Source organism: Mustela putorius, unplaced genomic scaffold (genome assembly GCF_011764305.1).
Source record: "Mustela putorius furo isolate JIRA1106 unplaced genomic scaffold, ASM1176430v1.1 tig00537338_pilon_pilon_pilon, whole genome shotgun sequence".
Lineage (NCBI taxonomy): Eukaryota > Metazoa > Chordata > Mammalia > Carnivora > Mustelidae > Mustela > Mustela putorius.
In genome coordinates this window covers 1,955,540-1,982,638 of record NW_025422460.1, presented here as the reverse complement: position 1 = coordinate 1,982,638, position 27,099 = coordinate 1,955,540, and the positions used below count along the sequence as shown (strand labels likewise).

General features: G+C 35.8%; 1 protein-coding gene across 2 annotated transcripts in view; it reads left to right on the top strand.

Moving 5' to 3' along the window:
* UGGT1 (UDP-glucose glycoprotein glucosyltransferase 1) overlaps positions 1-27,099 on the top strand; it is a 127,461-nt gene that overhangs the window by 24,938 nt on the left and 75,424 nt on the right. For both annotated transcript variants that reach the window (XM_004779670.3, XM_004779669.3), the window contains exons 5-16: positions 910-1,022; positions 3,918-4,092; positions 5,483-5,579; positions 6,724-6,802; positions 8,998-9,098; positions 9,827-9,926; positions 11,077-11,137; positions 15,880-15,971; positions 17,557-17,707; positions 19,834-19,953; positions 21,634-21,719; positions 26,078-26,213. In XM_004779670.3, the coding sequence (XP_004779727.1) occupies positions 910-1,022; positions 3,918-4,092; positions 5,483-5,579; positions 6,724-6,802; positions 8,998-9,098; positions 9,827-9,926; positions 11,077-11,137; positions 15,880-15,971; positions 17,557-17,707; positions 19,834-19,953; positions 21,634-21,719; positions 26,078-26,213 (1,311 nt within the window). The remainder of the gene's footprint in view (positions 1-909; positions 1,023-3,917; positions 4,093-5,482; positions 5,580-6,723; positions 6,803-8,997; positions 9,099-9,826; positions 9,927-11,076; positions 11,138-15,879; positions 15,972-17,556; positions 17,708-19,833; positions 19,954-21,633; positions 21,720-26,077; positions 26,214-27,099) is intronic.

Sequence of the window (27,099 nt, the reverse complement as noted above, 5' to 3'; positions counted from 1 at the left end):
CCACTGGAGTGTGGCAGGAAGGTGAATGAAATAAGACTGGCCATGAGGTGAAAATATTGAAGCCAGGTCATGGGTACATGGGACTTTATCAAACTATTCTTTCTTTTCTTTGTGTTGTAAGTTTTATAATAATTCACAGAAAAATGAAGAATGTAATGAAAAGTTTTCCTGTCAGTTTTTCATGGCAAGCTTTCCATTTTTCCATCTCTGGATTATTTCTCTTACGTTTGTAGAAAAGGACATCTTAATATTAATGTATTACATAAATGACAGTGCACACTGCAGTACTTGTCATTATATTCTTTCTTTTCTCATCTCATTATACTCACTCTTCTCAATGTGCCTCATTGAAGTTGCAGCTTGACTTGTCTCATTATGCGTTGGCATTTATGCATTTCACTTTAAACATAAACTCATGTCTCATTCAGCCTTTCCCTGGAATGTCTTACTATGCTTTTAGATAATTTTATCTTCCATCTATAATCCTTTTTAGGTCCAGTTACTTTTTTAGATGCCATGTCATTCTTCCTATGTCATAGAGGTGTTTCAAGTTAATTTGTAATTATGTTTATTATGTGGACTTAATATACTTAATAGGGACTGTGTAAGCTTAGTTTTCTTCAAGGTACATACTGTATACCCTGGACATCTTTTGTTATTTTTCTGAGATAGATTTTAAAGTTCTGTTTTGGGGATGATGGTAACAAGTACCTTTTGGAGTGATATTGGGAGGAGCTAGATGAAATAATACATAAGAAACATCCTGTCACATCATGGGGGTTCAGTAGATGTTAATTTTTGCTTTTATTGATGTTACTTCATTGCTATCTAATTACCAACTTGGAATATTCATGTCCTTACTCTTCAGTTAGAGATCATTACAAGAATGTCTTGTGTCTTAAATGACAGATAGCAGCTGATGAGCCTCCACCAGAAGGATGTAATTCATTTTTTTCTGTGCATGGAAAGAAGACCTGTGATTTTGACACCCTTGAGACTCTTCTCCTCACAGCATCTCAAAGGTAGATTGTGTGTTTTTTCGTTTTAAATATCATGTATTGCATTATGCTTTCTTCTTCTTCTTCTTCTTCTTTTTTTTTAAGATTTTATTTATTCATTTGACAGACAGAGATCACAAGTAGGCAGAGAAGCAGGCAGAGAGAGAGGAGGAAGCAGGCTCCTTGCTGAGCAGAGAGCCTGATGTGAGGTTTTATCTCAGGACCCTGGGATTACAACCTGAGCCCAAGGCAGAGGCTTTAACCCACTGAGCCACCCAGGTGCCCCATTATGCTTTCCTCTGTATCAAATCCATCATCGGATTTTTTCTTACAGGTTTTGTAGTATGTAGGTACAGTTGCTTAGAGTATGGATTCTGGAGCCAGACTGACTAGCTGAATCCTAACTCTATTACTTAAAATAGTTTTGTAAACTTAGGCAAATTACTTAACCTTTCTTTTCCTGTCTCATTTTGAAATGGAGATAATAAGAGTCCTAAATATTACTGTTACTCTTTAGTAATGACTGAGAGCCTTTGTCATTAGCTTAATAAGAATACCTGTGTGGGGGGGTGAAGAATACCTGTGTATTAAAGCCAGTGTCTGAAGTAATGATAGTGATGATAATGATCTCTCAGAGTACTATCAGTTTCAGAAAAAGGCTATTTAAAAAATAATTGCAAGCTTAATTTGACTATTAAATTGGTAATTAATGGGCTGTTTTTTTTACTTAATGGTAGGTTTCCTGTGGTAGACAGCTAATAACAGGTGCCTGTTGCTGTCTGGCTGTGGCAGTAATTGCATTGTACCTTCTCTCTAAGGCCATTATAAATAGGATAGCCGTGATCTCTCTGTGGTGTTGCTCTGCTGTACCAGAAGAGCATTTTAGGCAGGGTAGTTCTTTTTTATTAAGGTTATCTGCCCAGCACTTGTTCTCTGCTCACTAAATGGCATGAGAGCCTTTTACTCAGAATGACAACCAGAAAATAGGTTATGTGTTCCAGCTACCTCCAGGTTCAGAGATGGATATTCGAAAATGGCTTGCATGGTAAAGTGCTGTTCCCTGGGGGTCTTGGGGTAAACATAATTAATGGATTAAAAAAACTTTTTCCAGGGTGCCTAGGTGGCTCAGTGGGTTGAGCCTCTGCCTTCGGCTCAGGTCATGATCTCAGTCAGGGTCCTGGGAACGAGCCCCGCATTGGGTTCTCTGCTCGGTGGGGAGCCTGCTTCCCCATCTCTCTCTGTCTGCCTCTCTGCCTACTTGTGATCTCTGTCTGCCAAATAAATAAATAAAATCTTTAAAAATTTTTTTTTCTAAAACAAAACAAAAAACCCTCTTTCCTTAACTTGTTAAAACAATATTGTAGGCCTTCATAAAGAAAAGAGCGATGGTGTCTCCTCTTCTGAGATGGTAACTATTTTTAATTGTTTGTCATATTGTTTTAGACTTTTTTCCCTGTGGTTATAAATTTATACAGGTATGTAGGTTTATTTTTATAGGAGGTTTCTTCCCATTAATATATGTAGGTGTACCTTATTATTTTTAACACATGCAAGATAACTATGTAAGAATGTCCCATAGGTTTTTTTGTTTTGTTTTGTTTTCATTTGTTTTTGTTTTTTGAGAGAGTGAGCGAGTTCGGAAGGACACAGGGAGAGAGAAAACCCCCAGCAGGCTCCATGTTCAATGTGGGACTTAATCTTATAACCCCGAGATCACAACCTGAGCAGAAACCAAGAGTTTAACACCCAACTGACTGAGCCATCGAGGCCCCCAAGATCTATTAGTATCTTGATGGCATTATTAGGGAATTTTTTTTGACAGTGAAGTTTTAAAATTCAGGAGGAAAACTTAAATGTTAAATCATTTAGTAGGAAGATCATAGTAGTAAAAATAATAGAGGAGGGAGTTTCTGTGGTTGACAAGTTATATGCTTAAAGTCATCCTGTCTTTTCACATTATTTGTACTTATGTTTCCAGGTGAAAGGATAATCTATTTAGGGGTGCCTGGGTGGCGTCACTTAAGCTTCTGACTCTTGATTTAAGTTCAGGTCCTGATCTCAGGGTTCTGGGATTGAGCTCTGTGTCAGGCACTGTGCTCAGTGTGTGGTCTGCTTGAGATGCTTTCTCCCTCTCTCTCTGTCCCTCTCCCTGCTCACATTCTCTTTCTCTTTCAAAAGTAGATAAAAATCTTTTTTTTTTTTTTGTTTTTAAAAAGAATAATTTATTTATATAGGAGAAAAACTTTACTAAAGTCTTAATGTTGTGAGATGTGGATAGGTTTCCTCTTTTTGGCTTTCATCTTTCTTTAAGAATTGGTAACAATTATTAATCAAAGTCAGCAGTTTTATAGTTGGTATTTATATAATGTACTTTTATTATTTTTAGTCATGAATTAAGTAAGATTCATATCTGACAGTATTCTTACTAACTGCAAACTGTTTCAGATTTTGATATTCTTTGTATTAAGATGCTTAAAATCTTTACATAAATTATTGCTGCTATAGCTACATCTTGTACTGTTTTTAATGTTTAAGAACTTTTTTTTAAAAAGATTTTATTTATTTATTTGAGAGAGACAGAGCACAAGCAGGGCAGAGGGAGAGGGAGAAGCAGACTCTCCTGCTGAGCAGGGACCCTGACACGGGTCTTGATCCCAGGACCCTGGGATCATGACCTGAGCCTAAGGCAGCTGCTTAACTGACAGAGCCACTCAGGCACCCAATGTTTAAGAACGTTTTTAAGTTTGAAATTTTAAGGGGGGTAGGAGGATGGGTGAACTTGGGATGAGCACCAGTTGTTGTATGGATGTGTTGAATCGCTATATTGTATACCTCAAATTAATATAACACTGTATGTTAACTAAGTGGAATTGAAATAAAAACTGAAAAAAAGTGTAAGCTTTTAATATTTATTTTCAGGCCCAAACCTTTATTGTTCAAAGGAGATCACAGATACCCCTCATCTAATCCTGAAAGCCCAGTGGTGATTTTCTACTCTGAGATTGGTTATGAGGAATTTTATAATTTCCACCTCCAGCTTGTGTCAAAAAGCAATGCAGGCAAAATCAATTATGTATTCAGACATTATATACTTGTGAGTATTGATTTATTTTAGAATTTTTATAAATGTTAAATTTTCCCAACATGACCTTAGCACATAAGCTAATAATATCCTCCCTTTATAAAATTATTTGAACTACTTTTCATCATATCTGTTATTTGTACACAGGAGGTATTTTGCTTGCCTTTCTGAAGAAATATAAAACAATTATGCTTAAAAAATGGCTTAAAGTTTACATCCTACTTAAAAATGAACCATGTAAATTATATATTCTAGATTTAAGGTAATCAGGATACTGTGAAACGGATTTCTTTTTTTTGAAACTGATTCTTGAATATTGTTCCTTCAAACCTTTTTTTTTTTTTTTCTCATTTTGGAATGTTTTCATTTGATGGAAAAGGAAAGATTTCTAAAGAAATAAAAGCAAGCAGAATTGATTAAAAAAATTTTTTTTTAAAGATTTTATTTATTTATTTGTCAGAGAGAGAGCGAGAGAGCGAGAGAGCAAGCATAGGCAGACAGAGTGGCAGGCAGAGGCAGAGAGAGAAGCAGGCTCCCTGCCGAGCAAGGAGCCCGATGTGGGACTTGATCCCAGGATGCTGGGATCATGACCTGAGCTGAAGGCGGCAGCCGCTTAACCAACTGAGCCACCCAGGCATCCCTTAAAATTGTTTTTAAAATCTTCTGTCACATTTAACATTTAAGATCTATATGTAAACATACCAGCCTTTAAAGTTTCTGTGTCATAATAAGCTCAGTAAAATTGAGGTAAGTCCATACATGTAAAATAAAACTTTTAAATGAAAATGTGTATGTACAGAAACCGTTTTTTTTTTTAATATCCAGTTTTTGGCAACTGCTCTCCTTCCTCCTCTGCTTTCTAGGCTTTATTGCTGTTACTTAAGATTAAAATATCTAAAGTACCATCCTCAATGAGGTAAGCCTGTGGCAGTTGGTTATCCCAAACCCTACCTGAAGACTTTTAAATTCAATTAAAAATGAACACATAACAAAAAAAAAACCCAAAAAGAAAACAAAAAAAACACATAACAGACATGGTTCCAACAAAGTACTTTTGGGTTTGAAACCTCATCAGTTTTCAACCCTGCTGTGTGTGTAGGTTCTGGAACTTCCTTTTTTTTTCCTCCATTTCTTCACATGGTTTTGCTGCTTTTGCCCTGTCAGCTATCCCCTCATCTGGTTTTGGAATTCCCATTCCCCTATTTGTGGTACAAGCATACTTCCCCTGCTTGTGGTAGGATACACAATCTAAAGGAGGCTGAAATTCCCATGGAAGTTTAAGTATATTTTGAGTGTATAATCCTAGACGGTGGCTATGTGACATTAATATCCTCATGTCTTGTACACTGTGACATGTATAAAGAACCAGATAGTAATGGTGGAATACTTACTCTGCTTGCAGAATCCCAGGAAGGAGCCTGTTTACCTCTCTGGCTATGGTGTGGAGTTGGCGATTAAGAGCACTGAATACAAGGCCAAGGATGATACTCAGGTGAAAGGTGAATTTGTAAATTAAGACCTGTGTGTTTTTTTTAAATGTGAGTGAAAGGGAATTTGTTTCCTTAATGTAAAATAATAGATTTAGGAGTGTGATGAACACTATGTTTGAGTTTTGGTTCTTTTACCTCTGAGTTGAGTGATGTTAAGTGAATTCTGTAGCTCCTAAATTTTTTCTTTGTAAAGTGTAGATAATGTTATATGCTTCCTAAAGTATTTGTGAGGAGAAAATAAGATGTATAAGAAGGTAGCGCAGTGTTTTTGCACAGGAAGTTCAATAATTGTAGCAGTTGTTATTGATATTATATATATATAATGTATTTCACAAATAGCCATTGATTTGTGACACAATGTAAAATCTTAAAACTCTCTTATACTTAATGAACAGTTTTGTGTTTTTTATTATTTTCTGTATTTGGAATGGTTGATTTTTTTTTTTAAATATATTTCCTGTTGTGCCACTCTAGAGTTGTGATTTCATTATTGCAACCACAAGTTTTTTTTTTTTTTTTTTAAGATTTTATTTGAGAAAGAGAGAGAATATGAGCAGAGGAAGGAGCAAGGGAGAGGAAGAAGCAAACAGGGAGCTAGACATGGGGCTCTATCCCAGGACCCTGGGATCATGACCTGAGCCAAAGACAGATAATTGAGCCACTCAGGTGCCCTGAACCACAAGTTTTATGTGTAGCATATTTCTTCCTTGTGCACTCATTTTAAAGATAAAAATGATTGGTTTGAGTAAATGGAGGATAGTTTAGTACTTCATCATTCTGCTCTCAATAATTACATCTAGGATTATGTTGCCTAATTGCAAATTCCTTAGAATTTTGATACTGAAAAATCCACTGTTTTAAAAGGTATTTTAAAGGTATTAATTTTGAGCTTCTTAACATACAAAATTTTCCAAAAGGTAAGGAGGAAATCCATTTTTACTTTATCCAGAACACAAGATACATTAAAAAACACATTCTGTTTGTTTGTTTGAAAAATAGCCTGTAAAATATTCATTGAGGTATTCAGTATTTTAAATGGTATTATAATTTCAAGTGTTTCTAATTTGCTTTACATTATTCAAAGTTTATGAGGTTAATAACATTTTAATTTCCCTTCTAAACAGTTAGATATGTATTTGCTTGTGCTTTATAGGAACTGAGGTAAACACCACAGTGATTGGTGAAAATGATCCCATTGATGAAGTTCAGGGATTCCTCTTTGGAAAATTAAGGTATGGCATATTATTTTGGGAATGCCTTTATTCTCTTAAAGCTCCAGGCTTCCTCCCCTTATAAGCATCATCTTTCTCATTACTGTCTGATTACAGATCTCTCAGTATTACTTTATATATGTAATCTGATACGAAGCTGTTACCACTTCACTTACTGTATAGTGTATGATCTCCAGGCATCTGAAGCACATTATTATTAAATGATATTAAGGTGGCCTGCCTATGACTTTAGTTGATCTCCTTTTCTGGGCCTTGCAGTTGATGACATAAAGTTACATGCCAGTTTTTGATTGACTGATTGACATAAGGAACATAATTGTTTCACTCAATTTTTCCCAAGAAAATAAGAAATATTTTAAGTGAGAGAGATCCTAGCTGTTTAAGCTAAGCATAGCCTGAAACAATGCAAAAAAGGTACATACAGTTGAAATATATTAGACTTTCCTTTATGTGAAAGAGGATAAAAGATGTTTTCTTAAAAAAAATTGATAGCCATTTTATGAAAGGATCATAGAAATTTATAGCTGAAAATTCTTCTTAGTTATTTGAAATGTTGTTAGTTATTTCTATTATGCCTTGGTAATTGTTTACAGTCTAGAATAATTATTTCTGTTACACCTTGAAAACTATTTAGAGCCCTGAATTCTGCTTTATCTGGCTATCTTAATTAGGACAGCTGCAGTGAGGTTTTTTTGGTTTTTGTTCATTTGGGCATTTTTTGGGGGGGGAGGGGTAAAAGAATGGATCCTGAAGAAATATATATAGGCCCAGTTTCATGTAGTTAAGCTTTAACATTTGGTCCAGTGAAATGACTTAATCAGACGATAGTTTAGCAGAGATGACTCAGTTCATGTTGAATTTCTGTGTACATGTTCACTTCATCCTATGCATATGCATGTTTCTTTGTGTTTAATATCAGTTTGGGCCTCATTAGTATGCAGTCAGATTCCATTTTTATTGGTTTTTATTGATTCCTGATATCCAGAATCTCTTCATATTCATATTTTTTTGTTTGCTTTATGGATAGCATTTTGTGGATAGCATTATGATTATATGTATTTAGAGCACAAAGTTGGTATGTAGAGTATTGAAGACATTTTCTTTTGTGACCATTTAGAATAGTTATTTAGCTATCTAAAGTAATGGGACCATTTTCTGATATTTTTACCATGAAGAGTTTGTAGTAACTGATTGGAAATGGATTGGTTGGAAGGTGAAGAATCTGAGTAAATATTTTACTTTCTGTATGTGGCATTTAAGAAATATTGACTTTCTGGCATTTAGAAGAACAGAATTACTCTACCAGCCATCTGTTGTCTGATCTAAATGATAATATCCATGTCTTCTGTTTTACTAGCTTTAAATAGAATGTACTATATTTCAAGATAAAACTGAAGGAAACCCAATAATCTTGGTTAGCTTAAGTTGTATTATTCATGTGATTAAAGGATTTATGAGCATGTAGCTGAAAGAAATCCATTTTGGGACTGACAGTGATATATTTCCATTTTATTTTGAGAAGCTAAAAAAGATCAGTAAAGTATGGAAAATAATAGAACATACCCATGTACTTAACACCCAGAATTGATGGTTGTAATCATACTTTCTTTTCGGTTCCAAAGAACTATTTATCAAGATTTTTTCCAAAATATACCTCCTTTTACCTAAAAAAAAGAAAGAAAGAAAGAAAGAAAGAAACAAGGGTAAACACTACAGGTAGAGTTGGGGGCCCCTTTGTCCCCACTCTTAGTCCTAATCCCCATCCCCAACACAGAGAATCACTGTTATAGTGATTCATTTTTTTAATCTGTAAATTTTGTGGTTTTTAAAATTGTAATTTTCTATGTTAGCTTTCTTTTTTTCTTAAGATTTTATTTATTTGAGAGAGAGAACATGAGTAGGGCGAGGGGCAGAGGGAGTAGACTTCCCATTGTTCAGGGAGCCTGATGTAGAGCTCAGATCCGGGGCTCGATTTCAGGATCCTGAGTTTGTGACCTGAGCTGAATGCAGACACTTAACTGAGCCACCCAGATGCCCCTATATTAGCTTATTTATAAGAAAAATAATTGTGCTTTAAATTTTGCCTATATTGTAGGAATTTTCTTCTTGCTAAGGTGAAATATTGGAGCCAACAGCTAATTGTGCTTTGAGAAAGGGAAGGCACATTAATAAGACTGATTTTATGTTTCTTTCAGAGACCTGCACCCTGACCTGAAGGGGCAGTTGAAAGAACTCAGAAAACATCTTGTAGAAAGCACCAATGAAATGGCACCTTTAAAAGTTTGGCAATTGCAAGGTAATAAACATGAAGAGGAATCATTGGCCTACTTTTTGACTACATTTTATGGTATTAAAAATGTAGAATTTGAAACTAATATTATTTATTCACCAGATTTTGAGGGTGCCACAGATTTTCAAGATAGAGTGATTAATTATGATTAATCAGAAAAGAGAGGAAGTTCTTTGGGAGACAGATAACACTATTTAGAATAAGTACCATATCTTTATCTATGTAAGCAGATTCGTAAGTTTGTAATAGTACATACATGTTTGTCTTTGTATGTTTCTTTATGTATACATTTCTTGAACAGTGTATCTGTCGAATGTTAAAGACATATTAACATGGCAGGATATATTTTTGCTTTTCTGGTCCAATGATCTAGTTATCACATTTTTTTTTTATTTTAAACATAATTTACTGAAGTCTTTTGTTATATTTGGTGGTATATTGTATATTCAGAAAAAAGAAAAGGATTCAAGATGGATTTCTCCTCTGCTAAATGTAAATGTTTTAGTATATGCTTTAGTGTTCTATGCAAATATAGCAAGGAATGACAACAGTAAATATTCTGGGGACCTATGAAGTGAATAAAACCTGAAATTACACCATAGGCACTCTCTGAAATGGTTGCATTCTCAAGCATTCTCAGTTACCAAGAAAATTGTGAGAAAAGAATATGTTTTTTTCTTATTTCTCTTTGCATTAGATTAATGCACTTTAAATTGTATCTGACCTTGTTGCAGATCTCAGTTTCCAGACTGCTGCCCGAATCTTGGCTGCTCCTATTGAATTAGCTTTGGTAGTTATGAAGGATCTTAGTCAAAATTTTCCCACCAAAGCCAGGTAATAAAGAGTAAGGCTCTGACATATTCTTCTCTTTGGCATATACCTAATTATCTTCATGTTTCCATGAAAAATGAGGCAAGTAAAATATGAAAATGCTTAGAAAATTAGTGTTTTACTACCAGTACCATACTGCTAATGATGTTGTTTTTTTGGGAAGATGGCAAAGATGTTGTGTGATTGGAAAGACCCATCTAGCTTGTGTCCTTGGCTCTGCCATTTGCTAGTTGAATGATGTTTGCAAATCAGTGACCTCTCTTTACCTTACTTCCTCAGCAGTTAAATTGAAATAATGATATCTACCTGTCAGGATTGGATGAGTTAACAAAATCTCATGTATGCAGTTATAACTAATCTAGGGTCTGGCATGGACTGTAATGTTTTTGTTACTGAAGAATTTCATAGACATCATCTTATTCAAACGTGATGAGGAAAATGAGTTCTAGAGGCTGATTTATTCATGATGACACAATAAGATTTTGAATCCATCTTTTTTTGTTATTGCTTTGAGTTGTATAATCGTCCTCCATATCTTCTAAATAAATAATTTTAAAAATCCAAATTTTTAGAGACTAATGACTTAAATCGTTGCTAGTGGTTTTTCTCGAGTAACTGAACAAAGGTGTTTTGGTTTCTGATGTGAGATATTTTATAAATAAGTTTGTTTATTTAATTAGTCTTGGAAAACATTTCTTAGACAGGACTTAAAAATCATATAATAAATTGTCATTTAGTTCAGCATGCTATTGAAGATATACATTTAGGATTACACCTCCACCAAAAGTGCTCAAATAGGATGAGCAGTCTGTCATCTTAATTTAACATTGGCCTTTAGCCTGTGCACAGTAAAGATCATATATAGGAATAGAGTTACATATATTTAACTTAAGATCCTGGGGATAACTGCACTTGCTTTAAAATGCTGTTACTACTGCTACTTTTCTGTGGTATCATATCTTGTAATAATGAAAATGTACATACACCTGTATGGAGAAATGCATTTAATTATTTGTGAAGGTGAAGGTTTTTTTTCCTATTTACTTTTTTTAATGTATTGAGCAATGTGTTGTTTCATATGTAATTATAGGGAAATTAAAGACATTTATATCAAATGTTTAACTAAACACTAATAACATTTTTATTTCTTTAGAGCAATAACAAAAACAGCAGTGAATTCGGAACTTAGAACTGAAGTAGAAGAAAATCAGAAGGTATTACCCAGTGGAAAATCACTATTTTCCTTTCTGTTTAGTATTGCATCTTTAAAGATGAGGAAATCTGAGTTACATCAATGACATTAATAGTTGTACTCTCCTTTTAGTAAAGGTGGTGGTGTTTTATTTCTATAATCTTTTAAAATATTTTAAATTTTTAATCAAAGTTGAATATGAATAGAATTCAAACATCAGGGATGCCTGGGTAGCAGGCTCTTGTCTGACTCTTGATTTCAGCTCAGGTCATGATTTAGTGGTTCTGGGATTAAGCCCTGTGTCAGGCTCTGCACTCAATGTGGAGTCTACTTGTCCCTCTCTTTTCCTGTGCTCCTCTCCCCACTCTCTCTTGCTTATTCATGGGCACTGTCTCTCTCTCTCTCTCTTTCTCTCTCTCTCCTTCTCTCTCAAATAAATAAATGAAATCTTTAAAAAATCAGATGGTAGGGTGCTTAGGTGGCTCAGTGGGTTAAAGCCTCTGCCTTTAGCTCATGATCCCAGGGTCCTGGGATTGAGCCCCACATTGGACTCTCTGCTCGGCAGGGAGTCTGCTTCCTCCTCTCTCTCTGTCTGCCTCTCTGCTACTTGTGATCTCTGTCAAATAGATAAATAAAAATTAAAAAATAAAAAAATCAGATGGTGCCACCACTTTGTTTAGATAAACAGTATCCTCCTAACATGACTTACTTCCTATTTTGTACCCCTTACCAGAAGTATCTGCTTTGAACACTTAGCTAATTGTTTTGATATTTATCCCCATATTTCTAGCGAGTTTGAGATGGTACCGTGTTTTCCAGTTTCAAACCTTATATCTTGGCCTCCATTACAAGGATGAAGTTTAACTTTCTTTCACTGCCCCTCACCCCGATGTCTGCCATTACTCCATATTGGTACTCTCCAATTTGTGTATATTTATGTTGTGATTTTATCAATTTTTGTTCTGCTCCACTGTGGTCTGGTGGTTCTTTATGTCTAGGACATTCCAGTTATCCTGGGACCTTGCTTTAATCTCTTGTTGGATCTCCTATTCTTGGATACCAAGGCTTCTTTTTTTTGTTTTGTTTTGTTTTACTCCCTTATTTTGGTGCAGCACATCATTCTTCATGAGAAAAGTTGCATGCAAGGTAAATTTCAAATTGTGAGAAATCAATTTCCCATTCTTTTTTTTAAAAAAAAGATTAATTAATTTACTTGAGAGATAGAGAACACAAGTAGGCAGGTGGGCAGAGGGAGAGGGAGAAGCAGACTCCTCACTAAGCATGGAGCCTGATGTGGGGTTTGATACCAGGACCCTGGGATTATGACCTGAGCCGAAGGCAGATGCTTAACTGACTGAGCTGCCCAGGCACTCCTCCATTTCTGTTTTTTATTGCTAACTTGGCTGGGTATAGAATTCTAGATTGGAAGTCATTTAGAAGTTTTATTACTGGACCAAAGTGGGTCTGCTCTTTGGTGAGTTACAAACAGAGACCATACCAGGTGGGGTTGCCTCCAGAGGTGATCTTTATTTGTATAAACAGGGAGATCATGGGAAATAATTTAGAAAACTGGGACTGTTCCAATAGGGGTAAGTTGTCTCCTTTTATTAGGGTTTGGGATGAATATTCCCCAAACCAGGGACTTTAGCATTGTAATGCAGCTGAGGATGTAGAGCGCTCTCTGATTCATCTGCACAGTTATCATCCATTATCCTCAAATGTTTCTTTTTCTGTTCCAGCAATTTTTTAGTTTCTAAAAGATGAAATTGACAGAACCTTTTAGGAGTTTCTGAGTTCAGTATGTCATTCCTGAGTTCGGCGGGTCAAGGGAGACAGTTTGAAGGCAATTGGTTCTTGGAATTTTGGTTTCTATTGTGGTTATTGCGAAATCTGAGCCCTTGGTATGAGATCTGTTTTTTCTTTCCAGAATCATTCAGGATCTTTTCTTTGTCCCTGTAATCTGATATTTCACAGTGCTGTACCTTTTAAGAAAATCTCTGTACTATTGGGTGGATGGTGGCCCCTCCAAATCTGGAAAATAATTTACTATAGTTTTGCGAAATTTGCTCGAATTATTTCTTTTCTTCATTCCCTCTGCTTTCTCTCTTTTGTTTCCCGGGACTTCTTCATTTTTAAGGTATTGCGCCTTATCCACCAGTTTGTTCTAATTAAAAAATACATATTATTTCCCATTTTCTAATTCTTTTATATTTTATTTTTAAACTTCCTGGGAAAGACTTTCAACTCCTTTGTTGGTATTTTTCCTTTATCTTTTAAATCTTTAATTAACAAAGGTTATTGTTTCTAGATTCTTCTTTTTGTGGTGTTCTTAAATCTTTCTAAAGCTGTCAGTGATGCATGTGTATGTTTTCTTCTCTCTTGCATCATCTGTTTCCTCTTAAGTTAACTTTCTTTTTGTCCTCTTAAGTTGACTTTTCTTTTTGGTCTCTTGTCCTTAATGTTAGAGGCTTTCCTTACTTGCTTTGTGATCCACTGCTCTTATTGAAGAGAATGAGGCAGTAAAGAGCTGATGGAAAGCCTTAAGGATGAGACTTTTTGACTATAGGTTCTCCTGGTATGGCCATTTCCTAATTCATCCCAGTGTCAGTATCCTGATACCTTTGCTCTTGTGCTGTTAAGCCTCCAGAAAAGGATCTTCAAATCTTCTGCCTGGAGGGTGAAGTCTGGCTGCTTGCCTGGTAGAAGCCCAGTAGGAAGAACGTTTGGGATATTTTTGCTCTGTTCCCGGTTTTCAATATGGGATCCCTGCCCTCAATTGTGCTTCATTTTCCCACGTTCCCAGATTCTTTCTTTCACTCTTCCCAGGGAATGAGACTTCATTCTTCTGGAGTAGAGGGCGTCATTACAGTAGTCACCTTACTGTATGAAATCAGCAAGGGAGTCTGAGGGCTCTTATCTTTAAAAAGCTGTTCATCAGAAATAATTTTTTAGCCTAGTGATTGCCCCCTCACACATGTGTTTTTTGTGCTGTCAATTCTTGAGCATTTTGAGTTTCACAGGATAACTTGTGGTTTCTATTGTCATTTCCCACTGTTGGTCTGGCATTCAGCTTTCTTGGGCTTACTAAGACAGTTGCTACTCATGCATTTTCTTTCTACCTTCTCAAAATTAATTTTCCTTTTACATTTTTGTTCTCTTTGTTGTTGTGGATTTATTATTACAGTCCCTTTTTAGAAAACTGACATTTCAGCAGAGTTTCACAAGGGAAACTTAAGTTTGATCTACTGTCTTTACCCCAGAGTTTTTAAATCTTTACATATGAGATATTAATTAATTAAATAGGTCTGAGGAATAAGTAAAACAAATTTCTCTCAAATATTTACTAAGTTGAAGAAACCTTATTAATAGTTTATATTTACCTTGTTTTTTTATTTCCACAATAACAATGCCAATATTATCTGATTTTTATGGCTTCTTTCCCTCACTAGAGAACAAAACATTAAATTATATAGACTGTAGTACTTCCTGGACTCTTTCTTTTTTTTTTCTTTTTTTATTAAATATTTTGTTAAAGTATAAAATACAAAAGTATACAACACAAGCAAAAGTGTGTACAAACCCTCAATCTTTTGTGTGATGAATTTTCACAGAGTGAACTTTACTCTGTTACCAGCACCCAGATCTTTAAATAGGTATGAGTAGTTGAGTTTAGCAGCTCAGAATTAGTCTTTCTTATGGTCAGGGGATGGACATGGAGTTTTTTCTTTCCCATGTAAGAAATTCCAATTCTGAATTGATGCAACTCTCCATTTTTCCCTTATTTTAATTGCAATTTAATCCTTGCAGGGCAAAGAAGTAAAAGCTGTGTCTTCCTCATTGTTTTATGCTTTACCCATGCAATACTGGACCTTAAAGTTTACTTCTCTTAGTCTGCTGATTATTGGGAAATGACGGGAGCTCAGTAGTCCCTGTCCTTCTTCTCCCAGCCTTGTGAGAACTAAGGGTTTAAGTTCTGTCGCTAGTGTCTGAGTAGTTTCTTCCCTTTGCTGTATGGATTAGCTCCCTGTGGTGTGAAATATGAGTAGTAGTCCCAGTTTCCTTGGGAGGAAAGAATAATTAAATGGAAAGATAGAAGTCAACAGAAGCTACAGCATAGCATTGAAGCAGTGTGTCTGATGGGTCAGGCAAGTCTGAAGGGTTGCAAGGACTGCACAGTCACCTGTGGGTCAGGGAGTCACCATCTCAGGGAGCAGCTGTTGAAGGGCCCTTGGAAACCAGGTCTTGGACAGCTAGGTTGCACATGGGAACTGTCCTCAGGGACAATTTCTCAATTTCCTAGTGTGCATTAGTTTGAAGGTTTAAGGGAGGTGTGGGGTTTTGAAACCCTTTTAGATTAGATCCCTGGAGTTCATCGAGAAGGCACAGCTGTTAGTGACTGCTGATCACCACCAGGAAATAGTAATAGAAGTCCTTTTTTATGAAAAGTGACTCTCAGCACTTGGCTTATTCAACCAATCTCCCTCCTTCTCCTTCCCCTGACATAGGAAACAGTTATATTAATCGTAGTTGGAAGGAGGAAGGGAGGAGAGGTATATTTCATATGAACTAGCAGTTTCATTACAATGCAGTAAATACTAAGAATGGTCTATGGGAGTACATAAAAGGAAATCTTAAGGATTAGGGTTTCCTATAATAAATAAGAGTATGCAACATTGTACATATAATAGAGTCAGAAACATGGAAATTTTGGTTAAACATTCTCCTTGTTCCATAACAAATTTTTTTTTTTTTCTAATATTTTAGTATTTCAAGGGAACTTTAGGATTACAGCCTGGAGATTCTGCGCTGTTCATCAATGGGCTTCATATTGATTTAGATACACAGGATATATTCAGGTATGGATAATATTTTTTATTCACGGAAAGGTTATATAATGGTAGCTCCTTATAGTATGTTCAGATTGTCCTACTTGAGGTGGCGTGTTGCAAAGCCTAATGGCTTACCAAGTGTAGTGAATAATGAATCCTGAGTCATGAGTGGATGACTGGGATGAAGATGATAATACTTTAATTTGTTATCATAATGTATATTCAAGGCCTTGGACATTGAAGGTCTAAGTGTCTTTTGAGGATGCCCTTTTAGAGTTATAGTTTTCCACTTATCCATAAAAAAGAGAGAGTGTGAACAGGTTCTTTTACTTCTGGAAACTGTGTGAAGTAAGTTTATCTAAAATGCTGCCTCTGCATCATCCCGTGTTCCATCTTACATATATTATTTAAATATCTAGGGACACTTGGGTGGCACAGTTGGCTAGGTGGCTGACTACTGGTTTCTGCTCAGATCATGATCTCAGTTGTAGTTTCAGGGTTATGAGATTGAGCCCCACATGGAATCAGCTTGGGTTTCACTTTCCTTCTCCCTTTGTCCCTCCCTTGCTTACTCTCTCCTTTCTCTCTCAAATGGATAATAAATCTTACCCACCCCCCCAAAAAAGTATCTATCCTTTTGTGTTGCTAAAATGTGGTTCAGGACTAACTTGTTCTAAATTGGCCTTATGAATTTTGAGGGTGGGTAGATAGGTTAGAATTCAGATTTTGTCCTTGGAATTAAGATTGACACAGTTGACACTGTGGCTTCGTAATAGTAAAAACAAAAGCTACTGCTGATGCTTTAGAAGAACCAGTTCCCACAATAAGATATTTTTCACATTAATTATTTTAATTGAGCTCTTACTGCTTTTCAGAGCTGGTAAAAAGTTTGTAAAATTGATGTGGATGCTTTAAAAAGATTGCCCAGATTTGTAATTTTCCTTAAGTAAAAAAGATACTCATATCTCTTTAATTTTTCAGAGTTTACAAATTGATTATTTAAATAGTTTTAAGTGATACACAGATAAAAATACTAAGTAAAGTAAAATCTTCATCCTGGCTTCTTATTTCTTATTTTCTTATTTCTTATTTCTTTTTCCTCCTCATCTTTTCTACCTTCTGTAGCAAACTTTTACATTGGGTATAAATTCTTCCAGACCTTTTATTGTGTTTGTGTATATATTCCCCTTGTAGATTGACACTGATGTTGTAACCTATGTTAAATCTATATAATGTAGTTATTTTTTAAAATAAATTTTTAATTATGAGATAATTGTAGATTTATATAGAAATAATACAGAGACATTACCATAGTGTTTTTTAAAACATGCAGTGTAAAAAACACTGAGGATTATTCATCCTCAAATTGTGTGTTAATATTTAGAGATAATTTTATACCTGATAGATACATTGATAAATATATATAAGAAGAAAGTCCTACCTACTTCATTCTATATATTTTGACAAGATGAAACAAGGGTAAGACCTCCCTTTTTTGATTTCTCTGCTAGTTTGAACAAGGCATTGAGTTTGAATTGGTAAAATTTTTTCATGGTGAGTTTTTTTTTTTTAAACTTTTTCTACTAAATACCATATCCCCCTCCCCCCCCAGTCTGTTTGATGTATTGAGGAATGAAGCTCGTGTAATGGAGGGTCTGCATAGACTGGGAATAGAAGGCCTTTCTCTGCATAATGTTTTGAAATTGAACATCCAGCCCTCTGAGGCCGACTATGCTGTAGACATCCGGAGTTCTGCTATTTCAGTAGGTATTCTGTTGGAGTGTCCAAGGGGCATTCTGGCCAGGCATTTTATCATGGTTTTCTCATTTGTGTTTTGTGAGAGGTAAGTTATTTCTGCTGTCCCTTATATTGGCATCATAAAGTGATTTACAACAGCTGCTTATTTGGGATTCTGTATATATAATAAAGTTGTCTCTTAAATCCTCCAAAAACTTGAATTACTATGTCTAATGTGATTAAGATAATGATTTTTCCAGTTTTGTATCCCCGTAGGATTTGACTGAGCATCTCTTGGGAAAAAGAGTGCTAAGTTTGTATTTTCTCTGTTGCGTACAAGTTCTATGTGATTTTTGTGTTATGTTTTTTGGCCAGTATCCTTCTTTAAAAGAATGTTGGTTATTTTGTATGTAAAGAATTTATATAGATTAATATCTGCTGTATTGATATCTCTGAGCCTTTATCTCCTTGTGTGGACAAAGCAAGATTGGTGTTACAGGTGTACCTGGCACACCCTTGGCCTTCCTGTCCTTTTTTTCTTGGTTATTGTACTGCATTTATTGTAGGGAATTTTTTTCAAAAGAAAATTATATAGAAGGTAGATGATCATTATTTGTGTTCTCCCTAGGTAATGTAGTTGTTATTTTGATATTCTGTCATTTCTTTTCTTATTAAAAACATCTTTTTTTTTTTAAAGATTTTATTTATTTATTTGTCAGAGAGAGAGTGAGTGAGAGCGAGCACAGGCAGATAGAGTGGAAGGAAGAGTCAGAGGGAGAAGCAGGCTCCCTGCGGAGCAAGGAGCCCGATGCGGGACTCGATCCCAGGATGCTGAGCCGAAGGCAGCTGCTTAACCAACTGAGCCACCCAGGTGTCCCAAAAACATCTTTAATTACAAAAGTAAAATTACAAAGAGTAAAGAGATTAGTATAATTAATAACAGTATAGCGCATCACCATACTTAGTGCATGTTAACATTTAATCATTTTGTGTCAGATCTTGTTTTTCTTGGAAGAAAACTCATGTTTCTGTCTAAGTCCTCTTTCACTTTCACCCCTTTCCTCTCTGCAGATGATTCCTCTTTGGAAGTAGAGGTGCATTCCTCCTGTCCCTTACTTTATTACTTTATTTCCTATTGTATGTTTTGAAAATTTGAAAAATGCCATAGCTGTGTCCTTCGTCAGTTTCCTTGTTACTCAACAATTTTGTCAGGACTCACCTAGTTTGACCCATACAGATCTATTTTATCCTGTCATGTTTTAATTTTGCTTATTTAAAAAAAAAAAGATCTTTTGTACAATCACAGTTTAAAAGTCAGGACATACAAAAGGGTATGTCATCATACCCATACGTTATCACCAGTTTTTCTCCCTAAAGTAACAGGCACTATCAATTACTTGTGTATCTTTCCAGAAATACTCTGTTTATAGGAAAAGGTAATATCCACAGACTTTGCCACTTTGCCCTTTTTGTAGAAATGTTACATACTGTTTACTTACTGCTCCCTTTATGGAATTAAGTTGTATCCAATTTTTTGCTGTTATAAGTAGTACTGCAGTACTGTATCTTTTTGTACCTCTCTCTTTGTGCATACATGTGAGAATTCATTTGGGGTGGATACCAAGAACTAGAGTACTTTTCTAAAGTGACTGTTTTCTTCTCTGAAGAAAAGTGCCTGTTCCAGGCACTTTGGATGAGTTCTAATTGCTCTATACCCTTGCCTATTCTTGGATAATGACAAACTTTAAAATTTTTTTCAGTTTAATGAGTGTGAAGTTTCACTGTGGTTTTAGTTTCTAATTCTCAAATTACTAGTGAAGATGTAGTACATCTTTCATGTGTTAATTGCCCTATTGAATTTCCTCTGTAAATTTCTTCATATCCATAGCTTATTTTCATTTCTCATATGTTGCAAACCTTTTTTAATTGATATGTTAGATTTCTATACATATAGCCTTGCTACTAGTCCTTTATTGATTTTGTAGGTTGCAAATATCTTCTGTTCTGTGGCTTGTGTTGTAGTCACTCATTTTATCTTTGTATTTTTGAAAATGGTCTTTCCCATGTGATTCTTCTTAAAACCATTTCAAGTCTTACTGTTATTTCTGGTAATTTCACTAATAGTGACTGAAGTGTGCTATTCTTTTCCTAGTGGATCAACAACTTGGAGGTTGACAGCAGATATAATTCATGGCCTTCTAGTTTACAAGAATTGCTTCGACCCACCTTTCCTGGTGTTATCCGGCAGATTAGGAAAAACTTGCATAACATGGTGAGTAAAACTACTTATTGTCTGGTGATGAGCTCTGTTTCTCCCTTGCCTTCCCCTCTACCTTTCAGCCATATCTAGACCATTCATTTCTCTCCTGTACTAGCTGCTTCTCCCACCACTATGACTACTAAATATGTTCTTCTTCTACTTCCATATTCAAACTGAAGGGTTTTTAAATGTCTTGATCATGTGTAATGCTGTGAGATGTCACAGTAGCAATAATGTCTCCATCAGCTTGTAAAGAAATGTTCCTTATCCTTAACCTGAAAGTTTATACAGTGTTGTTTTAGTTTTTTAAGATTGGTTCATTTTAGAGAGAGAGCATGCCAGTGAATGAGCATGCAGGCAAGAGTTGGGGGAGGGGCAGAGGGAGAAGGAGGGAGAGACAATCTTGAGCAGATTCTGCACTGAGCATGCAGCCTGATATGGGGCTTGATCTTATGACCCTGAAATCACAACCTGAGCTGAAATCAAGAGTCAGATACTTAACCGATTGCACAACCCAGGTACCCCTTATTTTAGTTTTAACATAGTTTTACTCAGAAGATGAATATGCTGCTACTCTTTTCCTTTAATATCTTAATCTCTAAAATTTAAATAAATCTTTCTGTGAGCTCCTACTTGTTACTTCTTATTTCATTGCTTTAGTTGGCTCTCTTTTTCCCTCTCATTTCTTCCTTTTCTACCATTTGCTCTTAAAGGGATTAGGGGGCCAGTCTCTTCCCCAGAATATGCAAGGGAAACTGTCCTCTGAACTCACCACACTCTTGAAACCATTTTTTTCCTTTACAGCCAGAATTTCATTTTTTTAAAAGATTTTATTTATTTATTTATTTGACAGAGAGAGCACACAAATAGGCAGAGCAGCAGGCAGAGGTTGAGGGAGAAGCAGGCGCCGCAGAGCAGGGAGCCTGATGCAGGGCTTGATCCCAGAGCCCTGGGATCATGATCTGAGCTGAAGGTACAGACTTAACCAACTGAGACATCCAGGCACCCCTCATTCAGATATATATCTGAACTTTATTAAATGGGATTATGTATGTATTTAAAGCACATCATGAGACCTTAATACATGATAGCTATTATGATCTAAAAATTGAGTTCTAAATGAAGTCTTAATATGGAGATGTTTAGAAATGAATACACAGAAAAGATAATCTCTGTTTTCTAAGGTAGAAGAGTTCATAAAACTTGGACTTTTTTAGGTGTAGTAAAACTATTGGTGTTAGTAATCTGGAACACAGTTCCCATGTTATTAGCAGAACATCATGAGGAAATCACTTCACCTTTTAGTGTACCGCATTCTTTTGAACATTAAGGAGGGAAACTGCTGTTTGTATAACTCTTCTTTGGGGGGTTCAAGAGTTGCTAGAGGGGAGCCTTGGTGGCTCAGTTGTAAAGTGCCTGCCTTTGGCTCAGGTCATGATCCCGGGGTCCTACGATCCTGCATCGGGTTCCCTGCTTGGTGGGAAGCCTGCTTCTCCCTCTCCCACTCCCCCTGCTTGTGTTCCTTCTCTAGCTGTGTTTCTTTCTGTCAAATACATAAAATCTTAAAAAAAAAAAAGTTGTAGAAAAAGATTACCTTCAAGTAGTAAGAGTAACAACATTTTTTTTTTATTGGCCCTGTGATATTTGAATAAATTTCATTTTATGTGTTCCCTTCCCACTTCCCCTTTACAGGTTTTCATAGTTGATCCTGCTCATGAGACCACAGCAGAGTTGATGAACACAGCTGAGATGTTCCTCAGTAATCATATACCACTAAGGTAACACTGGTATTGATTGAATGATATATATCTAATTAGCTGAGGTTTTGTCATTTATAAATGCAAGTCTGGTACTACTGTATAATTAATATTTGGATCATTAATGGCAGTTTTATCTTTTGTTTAAGTATGAAGCACTATCTTTTGGGGTAGAAAATTTGATTCTCAATGAATAAAAGCTTACCCCCATTGAATTATTAACAAATAGCCATGTAAAAATAGATTGTGGTCTCAGCTTGCTTCCCAGTAAAAGGGACTTTTCCCAGGTAAGTGTCCACATCACAAATCCCATTTCTTCTTTCACTGGAGATAAAGAGCTTTGCCAGTAGCTTTTTTAGACTGTCAAGGAGTAAATGTACATACAGCTTTTTTTTTTTTTTTTAAGATTTTTATTTATTTGACAGATCACAAGTAGGCAGAGAGAGAGGGGGAAGCAGGCTCCCTGCTGAGCAGAGAGCCCAATATGGGCTTGATCCCAAGACCCTGAGATCATATCCTGAGCCAAAGGCAGAGGCTTAACCCACTGAGCTACCCAGGCACCCCTACATGCAGCTTTTTGTAGTCACAGGCACTCTTTGTCTTGTTTGCATTGCCAAATCTACCAACAACGTACTTGAACAGCTGGGTTTTTCATTGTGTGTTTTTTTTTTTTTTTTTAAGATTTTTTTATTTATTTGACAGAGAGAGATCACAAGTAGAGAGAGAGAGAAAGGAGCAAGCTCCCTGCCTAGCAGAGAGCCCGATGTGGGACTCGATCCCAGGATCCTGAGATCATGACCTGAGCCGAAGGCAGAGGCCCAACCCACTGAGCCACCCTGGCAGCCCTCATTGTGTTTTTTTTTTAAGAACAATGTTTTAATGCTTTACAAATACATGCTAAGATATTTTCACTCACTTTAAAAAGGATTTTATTTGTTTATCTGAGAGAGAGAGTGAGAGAGATCACGAGCAAGGGGGAAGGGTAGAAGGAGAAGTAGACTCCCTGCTGAGCAGGGAGCCTGATGTGGAACTTGATCCCAGAACCCTGAGATCCTGACCTGAGCTGAAGGCAGATACCTAACCCACTGAGCTACCTAGGTGTCCATTTTCTCTTATATTCTGAATAATGTTGAATTCCTAGAAACAGGAAAATAGAAAAGAAGTCTAGCTAACAAGTATTGTATGTTCTGTACCCTGGACTGATCTAAATGCTGTGGTTAGTATTAAAGCTGCATTTCTACCTTCTTGGAGAAAATACTGTGCATACTTTCAGACATTTTAAGGAAAATATATGATCCGATGCTAGGTTATGTCCTAGTCATAGTGCTTTAGAATTTCAGGAAAGCAAAAGATTATGAACTAACATATTTGGGAGTGACAAAGGCTTCATGGAACAGTTGGGTATTAGTTAAGCTTTGAAGAAAATAGAGGATTTTTATTGATGGAAAAGTAGAGATTTTGTTTAGTGAAATTTTTCATGTAAAACACGAATATCCCCTAGTTTGATGGAGGACTAATCTACAGGATTGCAGCCAGGGCTGTATTTTGATGAAAGGGGAAATAACACAGAAGTTGGCCCATGGTTCAGGATGGGCAGTAAGGAAATATTTTTTGAATTTCATTGAGGGACAAGAAGAGAAAATGTGGTTTTCACATTGTGAAGGTAGGTGAGAAGACATTTAACTCATACAGTTGAGAGGCATGTTGGCACACCTAGTTGGTGGAGAGACCCAAGGCAGACTGGCTATTGTTTTAGTCTTTCTTTCGCTTGATATGGTACACTAGGGTGTTTACAGGGGCTGAAGAAAGGAGGGAACAAATCTGGGAGATTCCCTAGTGGTACTTGGTGAGAGACTGGGCCTGAGAGAAACAGAAGTCTGAAGGGGCTTAGCTAACAGAAAAACTCTGATGCCTTTTCTAGAAACCGGAAATGTGGAAAGGGGAATTCCTTTGTGAGGAGATACTTAGCTCTTATTTTTGTCTTCATAAGAATAGCACTCAGGTCATTTCTGCCTGGAACCTGCTCATATGATTTCTATTATGTGTGATTTTAAAAAACACAAATTTTATCCATAAACAAATCCTCTTGTTACCACATCTACATAGAACATACTTTCCACATACCTCAGGAGAGCATGATGTTTGATATGTATCTTTTTATATTTTCTTCTATTTTTAGGCTTTACCTCTTTATTTTTTTAATTAATAGACTTTGTATTTTTTAGAGCACTGTTAATTCACCCCTATTGATGCATTATTATTAACTAAAGTTCATAGTTTACATTAGGGTTCATTGTTTGCATTGTATAGTCTGTGGGTTTTGACAAATATGTAATGACATGTACAGGATCATTTCACTCTCCTCCACGCCCCCCACCTGTGTGTCCTTCCCTTTCAACTGCTGTCAACCACTGGTTTCTGTACTGTCTCCATTGTTTTGCCCTTTCCAGACTTGTGATAGATATATATATCTATCTATATATATATATATAGGTATATATATATGTATATATATATTAGATTAGATATATATTAGATTGTCTTTTTTTTTCCATTTAGTAGTAGGCTTTTAAAATTTTATGTCTTTTTAGGCTTGATAGGCCATTTCATCACCAAATAATATTCCATAATATAGATGTACTCTAGTATTTGTTGTTGTTGTTTTTAAATCCAGTACCTATTGGTAAATATCTTAGTTGCTTCCAAGTTTGGACAATTATAAATAAAGTTACTGTAAACATCTGTGTGTAGATTTTTGTATGGACATAAGTTTTCAGCTCATTTGGGTATATACCAAGGGGCACGATTGCTTTAGCTTATGGCGTAAGTGTTTTGTTTTGTAAGAAATTGCCATACTGTCTTCCAAGTGGTTCTAGTATTTTGGATTCTTACCAGCAATAAGTATGAGTTCCTGTTGCTCCATGTTCTCTCCAGAATTTGGTGTTGTCAGTGTTTTGGATTTTAGCCATTCTAATAGATGTGTAGTGGTTTTAATTTGAAATTCCTTAATTAAAAGATGTTGAACATCTTTTAAAAAAAAAAATTTTTTTTTGGCTTATTTGCCAACTCTGTGCCTTGTTGCTGAGGTACCAGTTCAGACTTTTTGCCCATTTTAAACTTTTTGTTGTTGAGTTTTAAGAGTTGTTTGTATATTTTGGATATCTGTCTTTATCATGTATGTGTTTCTCAGTTTTTCACAGGTTTTCTGCCAGTCTGTGGCTTGTTGTCATTCTCTTAATGGTGTCTTTCACAGAGCATAAGTCCCAATTTCAGTGAAGTTTAGCTCATGCTTTTTTTTTTGGTCATGGATCATATTTTTGCTTGTTAGATCTAGTAAGTCACTGCCCAGCCCAAGATCACCTAAATTTTCTGTTTCCTTTCCTAGGAATTTTATAGTTCTGTGTTTTACATTCATGTTTATGATCCATTTTGAGTTAATTTTCGTGAGAGGTATAAGGTCTCTGCCTAGATTTGTTTTTTTACATTGTGGATATCCAGTTTCGTCACCATTTGTTAAAAAGACTGTCCATTCTCAGTTGAATTGGTTTTGCTCCAATATGTAGGCTAGTGACTTCTGTATTGGCCAGTGCAAGTTTTTTGCCCCTCCTCCCCCCCTTTTTTGCCCAATTTGTAGATGTGTAATGGTATCTTTTTGTGGTTCGTTCTTTTAATTTAATTTAAATTTTTAAGTGTGATAAACATTAACCTTGGGGCGCCTGGGTGGCTCAGTGGTTAAATCCTCTGCCTTCAGCTCAGGTCATGATCTCAGGGTCATGAGATTGAGCCCCACATCGGGCTCTCTGCTCAGAGGGGAACCTGCTTCTTCCCCTCTCTCTGCCTGCATCTCTGCCTACTTGTGATCTCTGCCTGTCAAATAAATAAATAAAATATTTAAAAAAAAATAAATAAACATTAACCTTGGTTGTAGCTTTTTGCCAACAGATAATAGTAAACATTTTTAGGTTTTCCATTTACATTATCTTGCTTATGTTAATTTCAAAATCTACCCTCACCTTTTTATATATTTCCACATTCTGAAAATGTTTGCTTCCCCCAAATTTTGCTTAAAAACAACAAAATCTTCATCTAAAACTATAGCAAAACCCTTCATGTCAATAAAGGCCATGTGGAAACAGTGTGCTTTAACAGTTGAAAAGTCTAAGCCACTTTTGGGAACCTGTTTTTCTGTTCTGTAAGTGATGAATGCCTTTGCCAACTGTGTTAGAGTAGGGTGTGAACTGTGCTTTTCAGTAGAGGAAGTTTTCAGGAGAGGAGGTTACAATATGTGAGTGGGATACAGGGATGCCATTCTTTTTAACCAGTCGCATTTTTGAGAAAAGTTTCTATTTTTTCTTTTTGCCCTTCCCTCTCTCCCCTAGAATTGGTTTAATCTTTGTGGTTAATGACTCTGAAGATGTTGATGGGATGCAAGATGCTGGAGTGGCTATTCTGAGAGCATATAATTATGTTGCTCAAGAAGTGGATAATTATCATGCCTTCCAAACTCTGATACATGTATGTTTTCAATCAAAATGGCGAATAATTTTCTTAATTTAACTTACTCTAAGAAACAGTATGAGTTAAGGGGATTTTATATTTCTGTAAAGAGAAAAAGCTTGATGAATTATTCTCTTAACCTTTATGTTTTATATTTAAAGAGTTGCTTTTACTGATTTACTGATGTTATTAGTAAATTGCTGTGATTTCAGCTACTATTCCTTAGTCCTACTAATGTATGTTAGCCTTCTCCCTTTTGATGACTTGAAATCACGAATTAATTTTTTTTTTTGTAAATGTGATGTTCTCTGCTTGTTTAAAAAAATGTTTGCTTTTTTTCCTTTTAAGGTGTGTATGATATTTTCATTTAATTAATATTCAAATAATAAATTCTTACTGTTTTCCCCATATTTTTTACCTTGGGAACTGAAATTCCCTGAGTTTTATATATACTTAAGATACTTTCTCAAGTTCAAACAAGGGACTCTCTTGTTTTCTTTTTTCTATTTTTGAATATAAAAAATTTATAAATAACAGCTCTTTTTCTTATTAAAATGGGGGCATTTTAAAAGTTAAAATGTTCATTTATTTGGCTAGCAGCTATTAAAGACTTAACATTTGCCAGACCTGGTACTAACTGCAAAGGATACAAAGAAGAGTAAGACTTCACCCCAGTCCTCAAAGACCTTACAGTCTAGTGGGGGACATGTCTTGTGCGTGCGGATGGTTAATGCAATGTGGGAAGCACAGTCAACTGTGGCAGCACTAGGACCTCACTCCATTATTGTGGAGTGGGATGTTATCCCAGCTGAGTGTAGGAGGAAAAATAGGAGTCATTTGAACAATTGCTGCAAATCAGAAGTAGTGATTCCCTTTGTCCATATGTTTGAGCAGAGCTGAGAGG